This window comes from Chelonoidis abingdonii, chromosome 3 (genome assembly GCF_003597395.2).
Source record: "Chelonoidis abingdonii isolate Lonesome George chromosome 3, CheloAbing_2.0, whole genome shotgun sequence".
Classification (NCBI taxonomy): Eukaryota; Metazoa; Chordata; order Testudines; family Testudinidae; genus Chelonoidis; species Chelonoidis abingdonii.
In genome coordinates this window covers 143,830,886-143,848,776 of record NC_133771.1, presented here as the reverse complement: position 1 = coordinate 143,848,776, position 17,891 = coordinate 143,830,886, and the positions used below count along the sequence as shown (strand labels likewise).

General features: G+C 39.4%; 1 protein-coding gene across 1 annotated transcript in view; it reads right to left on the bottom strand.

The window, feature by feature from the left end:
- Positions 1-784: 784 nt before the first annotated feature.
- The window catches only part of FMN2 (formin 2), a 238,261-nt gene continuing 221,154 nt past the window's right edge, over positions 785-17,891 (bottom strand). Inside the window, exons 17-18 of the mRNA XM_075064186.1 lie at positions 2,343-2,424; positions 785-875 (exon numbers count right to left, since the gene is read on the bottom strand). Of these exons, the coding sequence (XP_074920287.1) occupies positions 849-875; positions 2,343-2,424 (109 nt within the window). The 3' untranslated portion in view covers positions 785-848. The remainder of the gene's footprint in view (positions 876-2,342; positions 2,425-17,891) is intronic.

Below are 17,891 nucleotides of genomic sequence, written 5' to 3'. Positions count from 1 at the left end.
AATATCCCTAAAGTTTTTCTGTATACAAATCAGCTGCTTTACATGTTAGCAAGCTATAGTGCCCGAGTTCCTCTTTTATCCTCTGAAGTACTCCTGTGATTTTCTGTGTTTACTGCTTTTCACTTAAATGTTTTTGGTTCAGGTTTTCCAACTCCCCCCTCCTGCTATTCACTATCTGGCAAAAGATGAAGAAAAAGTATGCTGCCTTATTGATTTTAAAGATAGTTAAAGTAAACATCTTGTTCCACAAATATTTAGTCATGGAGGGCAACCAAACAAGTTGAGAAAGCATTGATTATACCGTATAAACAGCACTTAACAATTCAAAATACAAACTACAAATGTCAACGTGAAACAGATACAAACAATTCACTAGAAGTAACATTTTTTTCCCTAATCTAAATGCAGTGGCATGGAGTATGTGTGTTAGACAGATGTTGCCAGTAGGAATGGAAATATTTTACTGTATCAAGTAGCATTCTTGTGAAGTTCAACTTTAATAGAATTTTCAGCATCTTCAGAACTGATGCAGATGCTGCCTCTTAGGCATGCTGGTTTGGTCTACTGGTATTAGACCATGAACTTTACAAAATACCAGTTTTTGGGTGGAGAACGAGGCATAAGATATATGGAACTTGTCTCATGTCCATAACTAGTCTATTGCTGGGCACTCAATTACAGTGATTACATTCATTCATGAATGAACAGTACACATCTATCAGTGAGAAACTCTAGAGAACAAAAAGCAAATTTGAAAGGCCAAGAAGAAAACAAATGATCCTTTCCTGCCCCCAACAGACATGTTGAGTTTTCCTGATCAGCTGGCAATGGCTTTTGCATTTCTTCTCTCAAATCTTCATACTTATCTTTGCTTTCTGAAAAGAAACACGGTAAGAAGGTAAGTTACCATATATAAACATATGTATTATGCAAATATGTAAAGCACAGGGATATGTAGGCTGATCACCAAATACATCGAATATATAGTTTACTTACAAAACCCTGCAACAAACTCAGTTTTAAACAGATTAAAGTACAAGATGGCTAACCATGCCTATGGTTTTGGGGGCAGGGTCCATCCTTTTGTTGTATGTACAGTGTCTAGCACAATGGAGTTCTGATCCCCAATTGGGCCGTTAGGCACAATAGCAATAGAAATAATTATAAACTTATTTAAATGCACGGCTGTTCTTAAATAATACCATAAATCTGCATGATTTTATTCTTACAAAGTGGAAAAATTCAACCAAACAAGTTTTTAAAACCTACATCTTGATGTGATTACAAATAAGGTTGATAAACTAAGACCTAGTTTACCATTCGTAGCCAAGCTATTACTTCATTTACATTTCCGTGTCACTAACCATGGCCAGTTACAACGAGAAACAACAGCAATAATTCTTTTCTCCGTGAGTTGGATTATGCCAGAGAGATTATGGTAAATGACAACATGTTTCATTTCAAGGTCATATGTCACATGTCACAATGATTCATAAAATATCATTAAATAGAAAACAAACTGAATCATGTTTTTAGGAAAAAAAACATGACCAAGGAAATAGTCATTCATTTTTAAATATTGCCAAAAAAGAAGCATGGGAAGACACTATGAAAATTATGTACCAGATTAATATTCCACTGGGGAAAAAAAATCCAGCCATTGTAAAATAGGCCCATGTCCTGAAAATGCTTATGCATGCACTTAACTTTAGCAATTTGAGTAGATGGCCACTGAAGTTAATAGGAATTGCTCATGTACTTAAAACTAAAGATATGTGTAAGTATCTTCAGGATCAAGGCCATAGTTTATAGGGAGCTGTATATAGCTCAAGAGATTAGTAAAAGTAGAGTATCTTTTTCTAGATCTCTGTCTCTAATCCAGCCCAGGTGCATAGTGATTTACAGTCACTGGCATCTAATAGGTCATCCATGGCCCAGGGGACAGGTGACCGCATCACAAAATCCCCCATCACAATTGGCAACAACTGGAAGCCTGAGTAGTGGGGCTAATCATTGGATGAGTCTGGAGACTGAGCTACCTCCTCACCCACCACAAAGGTCCGTCTCTTCCAGGTACAGGGGGACAAGGCACATTGGCAGGGCACTGTGAGGAAATTTTCACTGCCACTACCTGAGTTGCGTCTGTTCTGTGGATAAATATAGGACTTCAGGGTTGTCAATCTGGCACCTTTCACAAAAAAGCTAAATTCAGACACATTTAAAAATAAATATTAACTAAGTATGTCAGGATAACGGACACACAAAATGCAAAAAGAACAAAGAAAAAAAGAAAAAGTTAATAGGAGCAGTATAATAATAATAATAATGCAATCTGTTCTTACTATTCCAGAATCGTGTCTTGGCTTTATATTATAAAGTGATTTCCCCTTTTTCTGTCTGCACACTTCTTCTGCTTCTTTAACCCTGAAGAAAGAAATTTTGATGAATATTTCACTGGGTTAAAGCCATTTGCAAGAAAGCACAATATGTGAATCAAAGATTAAGGTTTAAAGACAACAAATGTGTAACTCCCTCACTCCCCCCATACATGAATATGCAATGGTCTGCAAAATGCCATTTATAATAAGTATTTGCTATTACAATACCACCAAGAAGACTGTATAATTTACCAGGGAAGGTGCAATCACTTCTAATTAGTGAACATAAAAATCACATTCTCTACCATATCATTAAAATTAGGATGCAATTATATCACGGTTAAAAAATATACTGCCTGACCCAAAAAGTTGCTTTGCAAGTGTACGTATTGGAAACTGCATTTCCATCATTCATTGTTTACACTTCTGAAATGACCCCTCAACATTTCATTGTCTGCATACTGCCAAAAAAGCTTTGCCACTCTTGATCCTGACTATGTTGTACTCAAAGTACTATACGGGATCTTTTCAGGGGGATTAAGGCAAAACGCCACATTTATTAGTAATACAGGTATTAATTAATACTCTATCATATGCATATGATATATTACAGTCATGCGTTGACACACACACACACACACACAGACACAAACACACTCCGTCTTGCTGTTGTTACCAACTAGTTGCTCCCCTTAACTGCACTGGCCAGGTGAGTTAGATGGGGGAGGGGTGGAGCCGGGCTTCTGCCGATCCGGATCGATGCTCCGATGGTGACAAGACGAGACCCAGGGTCCTTCTGCAAGACACCTTGTATTTATAGCAGCTTCCCTCTTATGCAAATCCAGACCAGATTCAAAATCTGGGTCTGTGTCCGTTGGTCTTTGTGCTGCTTTTTTTCTGGGTGTTGTCCCAATGCTGCTCAAAGAGGGCGTTTTCTAAAGAAGGTGCTTGCTTCTAATCCCTGAGGTCGTCAATATGTCTGCTTTTCTTTATTGGGCCCACTTGACAAGTTGTATTGTCCTTTGCTCTGGCTTCCATTCCCTCTTCAACTGTTGTAGCTGTCTGGAGATGGGTGTCTTCCAAGCCTCACTCATTCACACCTCATTCAGTCAATGGGGCAATTGATTACAGAGTGGGGGGAAGATCTTATTCTACTTCTAGCAAAAAGGCACATGTTTCTTTCACTTTAACTATACTATCTTTAGGGGCTATAACATTTGATACAAAGTTTTCTACCAATTTTCTAATACAAAGTTGTATGAGAGAGGCACAATGCCAAGTCATATGAAATACAAAATCAAACAGTGAACAGAAGTTACAATGCAGGCAAGTGTAGTGAATGGTGAACAGAACTTACATTAATAAAGTGAACAATTAAAAACAATTTCATTTATCAGTTCTACAACTATTCCCCAAATTTTCCTTCATTTATCCAATGATTTAATTCATTTTGGAAGAAACTTATGAAATGATTCAGCATAAATGTCTGTCTTTGCTTTCATATTCATAATTGAGAAAACTTGGTTTTCAATTTAAAATACAAACAAAAATGTTTTTCAGTTTCAGAGCAGTTTACAGTCTCTGGTCCTGATTCTGTGATCATTTACTGCTGGGATCAGTGCTTATTATTAGGAGCTGACATCAGCGAGACCGCTCACAGTAGTCAGTGATTGGAGGATTGGAGGCTAGTCTGGAATCCTTACTCACATAAGTATTTATATATTTTGATTTACAATAAGTATGTACAAACCCAACACCACCCTATGCCTGTTCAAGCACCTTTGTCAGATACTAAATGTACAAAATAAAGCTAATAGCTGCTCCTCCAACCTACAATAAATCAAGCTCAAGCAATGCTCTCTCCCCAACCAAAAATAGCTCTTATTACGCTCCTTCCTCTCCAAAAGCCTGAGTAGCCTTGCAGCAGGCTCTGAACAGCGACACATTTGGGCTTTTTTGGACCAAAGAGAGGAATAGGTTCCAAAGCTGAGGGTTTTTCACAATGGGAGTACTTGCTTCAATACAGATCCTTCATGTGAGGAGGGCTGCAAGTCAGGACTAATTAAATGATGCTCAGCAAACACAGCATCTATGTTAGGATAAACCTTCCTGGGTCCAGAGCAGGGTGTTGTCAGTGGAGTACTATCCCCTAGGACAGGGGTAGACAACCTTTCAGAAGTGGTATGCCAAGTCTTCATTTATTCACTCTAAGTTAAGGTTTTCTGTACCAGTAATACATTGTAATGTTTCTAGAAGGTCTCTTTCTATAAGTCTATAATATATAGCTAAACTATTGTTGTATGTAAAGTAAATAAGGTTTTTAAAATGTTTAAGAAGCTTCTTTTAAAATTAAATTAAAATGCAGAGCCCCATGGACAGGTAGCCAGGACAGGGGCAGAGTGAGTGCCACTGAAAATCAGTTTGCATGCCGCCTTTGGCACACGTGCCATAGGTTGCCTACCCCTGCCCTAGGACCTGCTCCTGTCAGTAGCCTGCCAGAGCTCAGTTCTGGTGAGCTCCAGGACACCATTTCAAATGTGTTTGCTTCATTAAGATTTTGATTGATTTGCAGCTCAATCTGATATTGCCATTGGGTGTTTGAAGCATTGATCCTGTGTCAGGCATTCCGTTACTGAACCTTTATGTTTCAGAGGCTTCTACAGTAAATGGTGATTCTTAATAGGGTGGACTCCTGAGTGAGGGATGGCAATGTACTTTATAAAGAAAAGGATAGCAAAAGAGAGTCAGGTAAAACCCACATTGACTTTCTGTATAGTTGCCGGCAGTGTGAATTTTGGAGAGAGCTTAATTTGTCTTTTCATCATCATCCAACAGTGGGAAATAAACAGGAAAAAGATATTGAAGGAATGAGTACAGAGACCAATGATACATCCTTGGGCTGGTCCCAATGGATAGTCTCCAAACCACTTGCATGTCTGCTATTTCGCTGTGACTATAAGGAGCAATGTGAGAAGCAGTTTAAAAAAAAAAAAATCATTGTTTTATGTTAAGGGCCAGATTTTCAAGAGAGACCAGTTCCCATTTAGAAACTGAAATGTAAGTGGCCAGTTTTTTCTCAGCACCCAGTGAAAAAGTGACCCCAATTGTGTCTCCTGCACACTTTTGAAAATTTGGTGTCAAGTCACTGTCCCTTTTATCCAACTTCAGCCAACATCCCCCAGCTTTTTCACAAATGTATCCTTTTACACGTCAGCTTTCATCCTGATTCTCTGCCAGCTGTGAAATCACAGCTCTGACTGCACTCAGCATCTTAAACTGAACAAATACAGAAATGTTTCTAATCGTACAGGTTTTTTTAAAAAGGTGATTACACGTTATTTTGAAACTGCATTTGCAGTCTAAATGAGAAGCAGATGAGAGAGTGCTGCACAATATACACAGAGCCTTTGCAAAAATGCTTAACAGCCAAGTAACGCAGCTTTTGTAGAAGATATTTAAAATGGGTTCAATAAAGGTAGCAGCCAAGATGTAGTGGTAGCTGCAGAACAGCAGCTTAGACAGAGGGTTTAAAATGCAGTCAAGTTCACAGGACTTGTTTGTTCACTTTCAAAGACCGATTTACCCTTTCTAATTGACTTCTATGTAAATTTGATCACATTTGAAGGAAGAAAAAAGTCTCCTATCTCCTGTGGTCACTTCCTAATAATCTATTGGACATTTTTTCCAATAAAAGATATTACCTCCCCCTCCTTGTCTCTTTAGACATTTGAGACATTAAAAAGGGTCTATTACTAAGATTAATATATATTATAACAGTGTATCTATCATTTTATGCAATTATAACTGCTAGATTAGTGGCATATCCCACTTTAGAGAAAGTGGGTCAGATTCTTGGCTAGTGTAAATCAGCAGAGCTCCATGTGGCCTAGTATGTGATCCTAACTCATCAACAAATTCATGGGTTATGCTAAATAATTGATATTCTGCAAATACTAAGGCTTCTCAACAACCTCTAATGCAAAGAACAGATGGTATGAAACACCCCACAATATTTCTCTAAGCCAACTCACTCTGATCTGGAAATTGCTGTCCAGTAACATCAGGGAAGCTTTAGTTCCATGCTCCATCCCAACTAAGTGACCCTTTTCTGGGACATACTGGCCATTGTGTTTTATTTATGACCACACATGGCACTTCTGTTGTCGACTGCGAGTCAATGCAAAGTCGCTGACTTGGATATTTTCTGGTAGATGTCAGAGACACCCAGGAAGATCCAAGAGAAAACTAACTGTTCTTAGCATTACAATGAGAACAAAACAAAAAACCACTCGCATATATTGTAAGTACTTCATCAATACGGTGCTAAAATTCTACCTTTATCAGTGGAAGCTTTGATCTATTCAACACTGATTTCCCCTCCATTCTAATAAAAATATTTCTAAACCAGATAATATTGTAACTTAGAGCTGGTTAAGATATTTCAAATACCAAAATTGACAAAGTTTAATTAAAGTTTGAATTTCATTCAGAAAAGGGAAGAAATAACCATAACTTTTAGTGAAAATGTCTCTATATTTCAACTAGCTCTAATTATGAAAAGTGCTACAGAAGTTGATCAGGAGGAACTGATCCTGGGGAGGCACTCTGGTGAGTGGCCAGGAAGCAGGTAGTGTGTGAAGGGCTGGGGGGCAAGTTGATGGTGGGCTCTGAGGTGAATGGGGAGTGTTGGGGACTGCAGGGTGAGAGGCTGGAGCTGAGATTGGGATCCTGGAAGGTCAGTGGGGATTTGGGGAGAATGGGGGATGCTGGGGCTGAAGTCAGTGGAATGAATGTCAGGGCTGCTGGTGTGGTGTGTATGGGGGCAGTCAGGAGAAGAGGAAGCTGATGGAGGGTCATTTGGGTATATGTGGGGTGGGATGGGAGGGGTATTCAATGGCTTGTGTGGGATTTTGTGGGGTAGGGAGCATTTTACTGAGGAAACCTTGTGCAGGGGCTGTTTATACCGCACAGGGCTGGCAGCAACTGAAAGAGAGCACTCCTGCTCTGGACGTGCTGCTCTGACAGAGAGGACTGTGAGGCAGTATCCTCAGAGGTTCCCAACCCTCTGGCCTGTTTCTCCTACAGAGGGAACTCACTTCTCAGGAGGATAATTTACATTGGAAACAGCCCCAGCCTGCCAGCTTTCCTCCTTCAGCTCTCCCTTTGGGTTAAAAAATACAGAGGACCCCCACGATGTGATCTAGCCAGCAAGTCCTCACCTTCCCCCAGACTCTGTATTCCCACCTCTGCTGCTTCCATTCTAGCTTGGGCAGGGGCTGGGCAACAGCTGCTGTAACATATGGATCTCAGTCTAGTTTGGCAAAGTGTGTGTGTTTTGGCCGGGAGGAGGGGGCGGGAAGCATACGTTCTCTGCATACCATAACAAGTCATAGGTGGGGTGGAAATCAGTAAGTTCACTGCTGCTGTTTTGTATTACTACAGCTTTTGAAGAGAACTGCAGTGTTTATATTGGCTTGTTAAGGAGTGGCTTGTTTTGAGAGACAATAGGACTTGTCACTGTTGAAAAACCTGGCCAACCTGCTCAAATTTGCCCCTCTCCACGTCATGACAGAGGCGTGCCTGGGTCAGATCTGAATGAGTGGCACTTGGCTCAGCCCATACTTCTACCATAGCCACTGAATCATCAGCAGACTCATCATGCCCTCCCCCTGAAAATCCACAGCACCCCCACAGTGTAGAACCTCTGTTTTAGGGGGCAAGAGGAGAGCAGCATACTGACTTTTCGCCTAAGATGGCAGATTGTCCTGTATATCACGTGCACTGTTTACTTTAAGGAAGGCAGGACCCCCAACATCCACAGAGTACAGGGCCCCAAAAATCTTTAATCTGGACCTGTTTATATATGTTGAAATCTCCAACTGCAGCTTTGAGTGTTTGCAGGATAGTTCTTGCAGAGACATGGTACAAGCCAATTGGCAATTAAACTTGGACTCTTAATAGGTCTTGTCTTCCAGTTTGGAAAATTAGGTCTTTAATTCTTCAGGACTGTGCAGCCCAGTATTAGGCACTAAGAGATCTTCAACTGCTTCTACTCTAGATTTCTTTATAAAAGGTACATGGTGCTGTGTGACTTATGTTCTAAGACAATGTGCCAGGTTTTGGTAGGATGCATGGCCAACACTAAAAAAAGAACTTCTCTTGAGCCTGTGAATATGTAATTTATGGCTCTATAAATGTAGTAAGTGAAAAATAGTGTGGTCTAGTGGACAGGACCCAAAGCTGGGAGCCAGGAACTACTGAATTCTACTCACAGACAAACCACTTACTCATTGTGTGGCTTTGGGCTACTTTAACCTGTCTGTCTCTTGGCCTCCTGCTCCTGTGATGAGATGCATGCAGGCAGATTCTTGTGCTTGCAGGAAGCCTCAATGAAGTCAATACAACTCCACCTGCATGCATCTTTAGAATCAGAAACTAAGCTTCTTCATCTGTAAAATGAAGATAAAATTTACCTGCATCACTGGGGTGCTGTGTGAGGCTTAATTTGTGACTACATAAAAAATGGAAAGCATCGTGTGTGTGTTAAACTGCAGTATTACATACAAGAAATCTGGTTAAAGTATTACCTTTTATCTCTAGCCTACAGCTGTGGTCATTAGGCTTCTTCAGTGCTAAATCCAAAAGCAACTAAACTATTATTAATTGTTGCTATGTGCAAACATCTATTCTGAAGGCTGAAAATATGACTTAATCCAGGTTTTTGTTTAAATTTAAAATTAAAATGTACTGATTTCTCCTTTCAAAAAGCTCTAAAAACATACAGTTTTGAAAATTTCTACCACTTAAAATTACAGAAATCAAAAGGGCAGATAAGCAGCCACCAGCTAAACTAATACTTTAGATTAGTTGGACATGACTTTGAAATGTCATCAGCAGTTTCCTCCCTTCCTTGGGAGTCAGTATGTTTGTACTTTTTCACTATGATGAAGTGGACAGAGGAATGAACTCATTTTAAATTCCCTTTTCTTTGCCAACTGCCATGTTTTATAATACGTGCCATGATGTGCACGGGATTTGTCAATATTTAAATTACTAATTTAGAATTATGCAAATAATTATATTTAGCATTTCCATTGTGTTTTCATCTATATATATATATATGAAAGGAATTTTCAAAAGTAGATAAGCATAAGGCAGAAAAGTGAGTACAACCTTGGCTAATATATTTTCTATTTGTTCTATTAAGAAATATGCTAAAAATTAGTCATATCTATGTATGACTGATTTAATATATATTGAAATATATGTTGATTCTTATAATGCATAAAGTGCCTATGACCATACCAATCAGCAATACTTGCAAAAAAATTAAAACAGAAATTATATTTAAATAGCTATAAAGTATGAACAAAATTAAAGAGAACAACCTGCACTAGCATCAAAAATATAGTATTAGCCACACAGGAATAAAACAAAAGAAATGACGACAAAGGGAAAAATACCAAATCAATAAAAAGATCGAGGGGAAGGGCTGAGAACCGTGGAAAGTCCACAATTCTAACAACAAACAAGAATCTTGGAAGGGATATAAGCCTTCATGCCTCAAGGAACAAACTCACCCCTTACTAAAGGGGTTAAGAGGAAACTTTTCCTGGGGGCAAATTATTCCATAACTGACTACTGCAGGGCTTCTTGCACCTTCCCCCAGAGCATCTGGTGTTGTCCACTGGGAAGCAGGTCACTGGATTTGATGGATCACTGATCTGATCCAACTGCTATATTCCTAAATATGTTTTGTCTAAGTAAGCACTGTGAGGTTGGGCCCCATTTTTGTGATAAATGTTCTAGCTATTAAAACACAAAACCACTGAACAAATTCACAGTTTCAAGTGAATCAGAAAAAAGTAGGTCAGTTATATGTCATAATCCTGGAAGAAGATGTACACTATATAAAAATTAAAGGTCACAAGCTCATTTACTCATACACATTTTACTGTTCTTTAATAGACAGTTTAAGAAACTAGTCTTAATATTTTTATATCAATAATAAAGTAGGATAGATTTTGCTAAAACATACACTTTTACTTACTGCTCTGACGATATCAACCCTATCTCAGCTCTCTTCACTGGGTTCCTGCTTCATTCTGCATAAAGTTCAGACTCCTTTATGTCATTTTCAAGGCTTACCATAATTTTACTTCATCTACATCCCATTGTTTCTACTTACTTTTACTCTCACACCTTTTGTGCTGCTCACTCATCTTACCTTGGTGTCAATCTCCTTTGGCTCACTCACATTTTTGTGCCTTTTTTCTCACTCCCCTGCTATTGACTTCAGTGTCAATGCAGATGGAGGTGCTATTTAATGAGTTTTACTCAGATGTAATATTTTTTTTGAACACTGTAAGCGACCTGGTCAGAGAGATAAAGTTACTGTTTAACTATGGTGAGTTATTATAATTTCCTGTATGAATATATTTATCTAACTTCATAGGGGACTGTGGGAAAAACAACCAGGAAAGCAACATTTCTATACAAGAAAACCCCACTGGGGTGAAGGAGAAAAGGGAGGACAGTTACAGAACAATGGCATACATCCAGGTTGATGTGACACAGATCTCCTAAAAAGCCCTTTGTTGGAAACGGGGAGGGTGTCAATTGTCAGGAGCTTTCTAGAGGGACAGGCTGACAGAGAGACACTCTGCAGAGGACATCTAAAAAAGTTGGTTTCATCCCTAGATCCATGGAATGGCAAGCCTCTGGCAAAGGTGGGTGCGCATATAGACTGGTTTATTGTTTTTAAGATGTTTTCTCCTAAATGCTTTGGTTCTAAATAAATAATGCTTTGCTTTTTAGGGGGCTGTTTGGTCACTGTATTACCACAGTCATTGCTGCTGATGGGTAAAGAATTGTAGGGCCAGTCTACACTACAGCACTACAACAGCAGAGCTGCACCAATGCAATGGTGCCACTGTAGCATGTCTGGTGAAGACACGCTATGCCGATGGGAGAGCGCTCTCTCACCAGCATAATTACTCTACCTCAGCGAGAAGCATAAGCATTGTTGGCGGGAGAGCATCACCTGCTGACACAGAGCAAAACTTGTGTCACTTTTCACACTCCTGAGTGATGTAAGTGAGATCAGCTTAACCGGTAGTGTAGACCTGCCCCAAGTCAGACCTGCTGAGATCTTGTGTGATTCCGTCCTGAGACAGGTGATGGCGCAAGGCCTCAGAACAGAGAAGAGCGTTCAGACAGACAGGAGGGGTCAGAGGTGCAATTAATCCAATAACTGTGATAAGGACTACTCACATGCTTAAAATTAAGCATGTGCTTAACTGCTTTGCTGGATCCAGGCCTGAAAGTGCTCAGTTTCCATTTTTAAAGCCCTTCCCAAAATCCACTCCTTTCAGCAAATTTTCAGTTCCATTCCATTGCTAGCTACTCCTTTTCTGCCCCACCGTATTGCCTCAATTAAAACACAAGACTATACAAGTTTCATACAAAGCACAATATCAGTCACATTCTCTTTTATAGTCTTTGCCCCTCCCTTCTTCACCTGTCATCATTTCTTGTGTTTTTTAAAATAAGACCTAATCTTACAAACACTTACTACGAGGGTTAGTATTCACTATTGTGGGTTGTCCAATTTAAAGCTAATGTTGTTCCAGTACTGTAAAAGGGTAAATGGGATGACCCAGGTAATTATAAATCTGTCAACCTGACATTGATTTTGGACAAGATAATGGAGAGGTTGATACAGGACAAAGGAGTGTAATATAATTAATGCCAATCAACATGGATTTAAGGAAAATCTTGTTAAACTCACTTGATATCTTTTTCCATGAGATGACAAGTTTGGTTGATAAAGGTAATAGTATTGATATATTATAGTTATGCAGCATCAAATCAAATGTCTTACAGAAGTCTGACATTTTAATTAAAAACTAGAATACTACAAAATTAATATGGCACACATTACATGGATTAAAAGTTGGCTAACAGGATAGTTCTCCAAATATAATTGTAAATGGGAATCATCATTGAGCAGGTGTCTTTCTAGGGGGATTCCCACAGAGATCAGTCCTTGGCACTACACTATTTAAAGATGATCTGGAAGAAAACAAAATCATCACTGATAAAGTTTTCAGAGGAGACAAAAAATAGGGGAGTGGTAAATAATGAAGAGGGCAGATCACGGATACAGAGGGATCTGAATTGCTTGGTAAGCTGGCAACTGCAAGCAAACACTATCCATGTTAATAGGGGCAAAAGTAAATGTATACATATATGAACAGAGAATGTAGGCCATACTTACAGAATGGGGGACTCTACCCTCAGAAACAGTGACTCTGAGAAAGATTTAGAGGTGGTGATGGATAACCAAATGAACATGAACTCCCAAGTGCAGTGCTATGGCCAAAAGGATGAATGTGATCCTTGGATATTGATCAATTGGAGGTTCAGAGAAGAGCCCAAGAATGGTAAAAGAATTAGAAAACCTGCCTTATAGTGGCAGATTCAAGGAGTTTAATCTACTTAGTTTAACAAAGGGAAGGTTAAGGGGGTGACTTGATTACAGTCCATAAGTACCTACATGAGGAACACATATTTGACAACAGACTCTTAAATGTAGCAGAGACAGATATAGCAAGATTCAATGGCTGGAAGTTGAAGCTAGAGAAATTCAGACTGAAAATCAGGCATACATAGTTAACAGGGTAATTAACTATTGGGACACATTATCAAAGGTTGTGATGGATTCTCCATCACTGGCAATTTTTAAATCAAGACTGGATGTTTTTCTAAAAAGAGATGCTCTAGTCCAAATAGAGATTTTTTGCAGAAATTCTATGGCCTGCGTTACACAGAGAGTCCCACTAGATGAGCACAATGGTGCCTTCTGGCCTTGGAATATATGAATCTATAAATTGCAGAGACCAGTCATAGCAGTGTGCAATCTCAGGATCAGACCTGTACAATGCTTTATAAATATTAAGTAAAATTTCCATAATTTGAATCCACCTCATTCAGATAGATGTATGTCTTCACTTAACTAAAATGCTTTATTCCAGCAAGGACTTCCTCCAGTGCAGCTACAGCAATAGTGGAACACTCAGTAAATGTAAAAAACATGCAACATCCATGATCATGTGAAAAACCCTACATTTTTAGCTAGTTATTCTGCAGTGCAAAAGAGGCTCTCAAATCCTGCCTTTGAATAAAATTTGGATAGTTTACTAAGGGTTAATCTAAACAGAGGGAGCAGTTTCTTGTTTCCATCATAATAAAATTGTTTTTCTCCAGCACTTTCACCTCCCACTCCCCCCAATTTATTGTCAGGCAAACATATACAAAAAGTTCACCATGATTAAGTTTAAAGACAGCTTGCAAGATGAATAAGGGAGATACACTTTGGCACAGATACAGGAAAAAGAAACCAGACGTCCTTGCAGCCCCGAAGGCAGAATCATTTTATCTACCTTCTAGACCAAACTCCAGCCTGACCACAGCCTTATCAAGACTGATAGAATTTCTCTCATCATTCAATCCAACGAGAAGGGGAGCCACTTCCCTGCCACAAAACATTAATAATTTTGTCTGAATAAGTATCTGTGGCAGACAGATTCATTTCCGCCTGGCTCCAAGTAGGCTTGGTGGAGACACTCTTACACTTCACTAGAGTCTACTAGTACATGACAAATTTAAACATACTGACAAGGTTGGAATGTTGCATGCTTTAGGTAGTAGAAATGGTCACAACAAACCTTCCAACAACAAGCTAAGAGCAGACATTATTATTACACTTCGACAAGATATTTCACGAAACTCAACACCATTGTGTCTGTACAAATTAAATACATTGTGAGATAGAGTAAAAAACTAAGTGAGGCAAGAGATTCAATCGTTTGAATTAAATGGATTTTTAATCAGTTAAATAAAAGAAAAAAGGGATGTCACATGCTAAACAAAGGCTTTCAACTGTTCTGTGAGGATTGCTCTCTGTCTTGCAAGTAACATGTTTATAATACTAAGACACATGAGCAATTTCTTTAAAAATCAGCCAAACCATTCAGTGCCAGATATTTCTCCAATCTCTGGAGTACCACATAAGGAAAGAGAGTTATAAAAATCTTTCTTGTGAAACTGTTTATGAAGAGAAGGGCTCAATGTGATTATTTCACCCTGTTTTTAAATGTGTTTATTTAATTATTTACTAAATACTCTTTTAGAGCAGAAGGTCATATTTCTTGCATGAGATAATCACAGCTAGAAATCAGAATAGTTAAAATAAAAGTAGTTTATAAAACACAAGCAAAAGTTTAGAGCTCTTGCACTAAGCTATCAGGGTTGAAGTGATGAAACAGACATGATTCAGTAACTGACTGCAAAGACTTTTACATAGATAAGAAGCACATTATAATGTACCTGGTCCCATCAAATTGACGGATGAAACCTAACCTCTGCCTACCAACAAAGAGGTTATACATTGGACTATCTTGATATCACAGCCAACTTCTTGCACTGCTCCTTTAAGGACTGTGTAGCAGACAATAGCTGGCCAAAAGGCACTGTGATTAATCATACTTTGGCTCAGAGGATCAAGGACAAATGGATTAAAACATTTTAATCCGACCACTTAAAATAGACGCTAACCTGTAACAGAACCCTGGACATTTTCCTCCTTTGTCAACAACTGATGCCCAGTACTGCCCGGAGATGTCATTTCTCAAACACACATCTTGACAATACAATGAAAAAGGTGCCTGGTGTGTTTCGTTGATGAAGATTTCATTGAGATTAGCGAGTATTGTTACTACATTTTATTTATTTTACTTTCAGAGATTAGTCCACATCTTTGGATGATGAAATCTGGCATATAACTCCCTTGACTTGTATATTATAGAAACATGGAATCATAGGACCAGAAGGGACCTTGAAAGGTCTTCTAGTCCAGTCCCCTGCACTCATGTCAGGACTAAGTATTATATAGATCATCCCTGACAGGTGTTTGTCTAACCTGCTCTTGAAAATCTCCAATGATGGAGATACAACAACTTCTCTAGGTGACTTATTCCTGTGTTTAATTACCCTGACAGTTAGGAAGTTTTTCTTAATGTCCACCTAAACCACCCTTGCCACTGTTAAAGCCTGTTGCTTCTTGTCCTATCCTCAGGAGTTAACGAGAACAGTTTTTCTCCCTCTTTCTTATAACCACCTTTTATGTACTTGAAAACTGTTATGTCCCCCCTCAGTCTTCTCTTCTCCAGGCTAAACAAACCCATTTTGTTCAATCTTTCCTCACAGGTCATGTTTTGTAGACGGTTAATCATTTTGTTGCTCTTCTCTGGACTTTCTCCAGTTTGTCCACATTCTTCCTGAAATGCGGCGCCCAGAACTGGACATAATACTCCAGTAGAAGCTGCATCAACGCAGAGTGGAGCGGAAGAATTACTTCTCAGGCCTTGCTTACAACAGTCCTGCTAATATAGCCCAGAATTATCTTTGCTTTTCTTGCAACAGTGTTACATGTTGACTCATATTTAGCTTGTGATCCACTATGATCCCCAATACTCCTTTCTAGGCAAAAATTTCCCATTTTGTGTGTGCGCAAGTGATTGTTCCTTCCTAGGTGGAGTATTTTGAATTTGTCCTTATTGAATTTCATCCTATTTACTTCAGACCATTCCTCCAGTTTGTCCAGATCATTTTGAATTTTAATCCTATCCTCCAAAGCACTTGCAACCCCTCCCAGCTTGGTATCGTCTGCAAAATTTACAAGTGTACTCTCTATGCCATTACTTAAATCACTGATGAAGATATTGAACAGAATGTGACACAAAATGGATCCCTGTGGGACCCCACTTGAGATGTCCTTCCAGCTTGCTCGTGAACCACTGATGACTACTCTCTGGGAACAGATTTCCAACCAGTTATACACCTACCTTATAGTACTTCCATCTAGGTTGTATTTCCTTATAGTGTTTATAAGAAGGTCAGGGGAGACAGTATCAAAAGCCTTACTGAAGTCAAGATATACCACATCTACTGCTTCCGCCCTCTCCACAATCCTTGCTACCCTATCAAATAAAGCGATTAGGTTGGTTTGACAATACTTGTTCTTGAAAAAGCCATGCTGACTGTTACTTATAACCTTATTATCTTGTAGGTATCTGCAAATTGATTGCTTAATTAATTAAGCATTTTGTGTCTGTTTTAATTAAGCTGACTGGTGTGTAATTCCCTAGCATGTCCTTATTTTCCTTTTTATAGATGGGCACTATATTTGCCCTCTTCCACTCCTCTGGAATCTCTCCCATCTTCCATGACTTTTCAAAGATAATCACTAATGGCTCAGATATCTCCTCAGTCAGCTCCTTGAGTATTCTAGGGTGCATTTCATCAGGCCTGGTGACTTGAAGACATCTGACTTGTCTAAGCAATTTTAACTTGTTCTTTCCCTATTCTGATCCTATCTCATTTTCATAGGTATTCATTATGTTAGAGGTTCAATTGCTGCTAAACTTTTTAGTGATGACTGAAACAAAGAATATGAATGAGAGGCTGTCAGGCAGCTCTCTTAACACCACATTCTACAGGCCATTACCCTCCGATACCACTGAGGGTTACCAAGAAAAACTACACCATCTGCTCAAGAAACTCCCTGAAAAGCACAAGAAAAAAATCTGCACCCCCTCCCCCCCCAGAACCCTGACCAGGGGTATTCTATCTGATACCCAAGATCCATAAACCTCGAAATCCTGGATGCCCCCATCATCTCAGGCATTGGCACCCTGACAGCAGGATTGTCTAGCTATGTAGACTCTTTTCTGAGGCCCTACACTACCAGCATTCCCAGGTATCTCTGAGACACCACTGACTTCCTGAGGAAACTACAATCCATTGGTGATCTTCCAGAAAACACAATCCTGGCCACTATGGATGTAGAAGCTCTCTACACCAACATTCCACACAAAGATGGACTACAAGCCACCAGGAACAGTGTCCCTGATAATGTCACGGCAAACATGGTGGCTGAACTTTGTGACTTTGTCCTCACCCACAACTATTTCACATTTGGGGACAATGGGTACCTTCAAGTCAGCGGCCCTGCTATGGGTACCCGCATGGCCAACATTTTTATGGCTGACTTAAAACACACTTCCTCAGGTCTCATCTCCTAACATCCCTACTCTACTTGCGCTACATTGATGACATCATCATCTGGACCCATGGAAAAGAAGCTCTTGAGGAATTCCACCATGATTTCAACAATTTCTATCCTACCATCTACCTCAGCCTGGACCAGTCCACACAAGAAATTCACTTCCTGGACACTACAGTGCTAATAAGCAATGGTCAAATAAATACCACCCTATACTGGAAACCTACTGACCGCTATACTTACCTACATGCCTCCAGCTTTCAACCAGCCAACAGCCAAGCTCTCAGATACAACCGCATTTGCTCCAATCCCTCAGACAGAGACAAACACCTACAAGATCTCTATCAAGCGTTCTTACAACTACAATACCCACCTGCTGTAGTGAA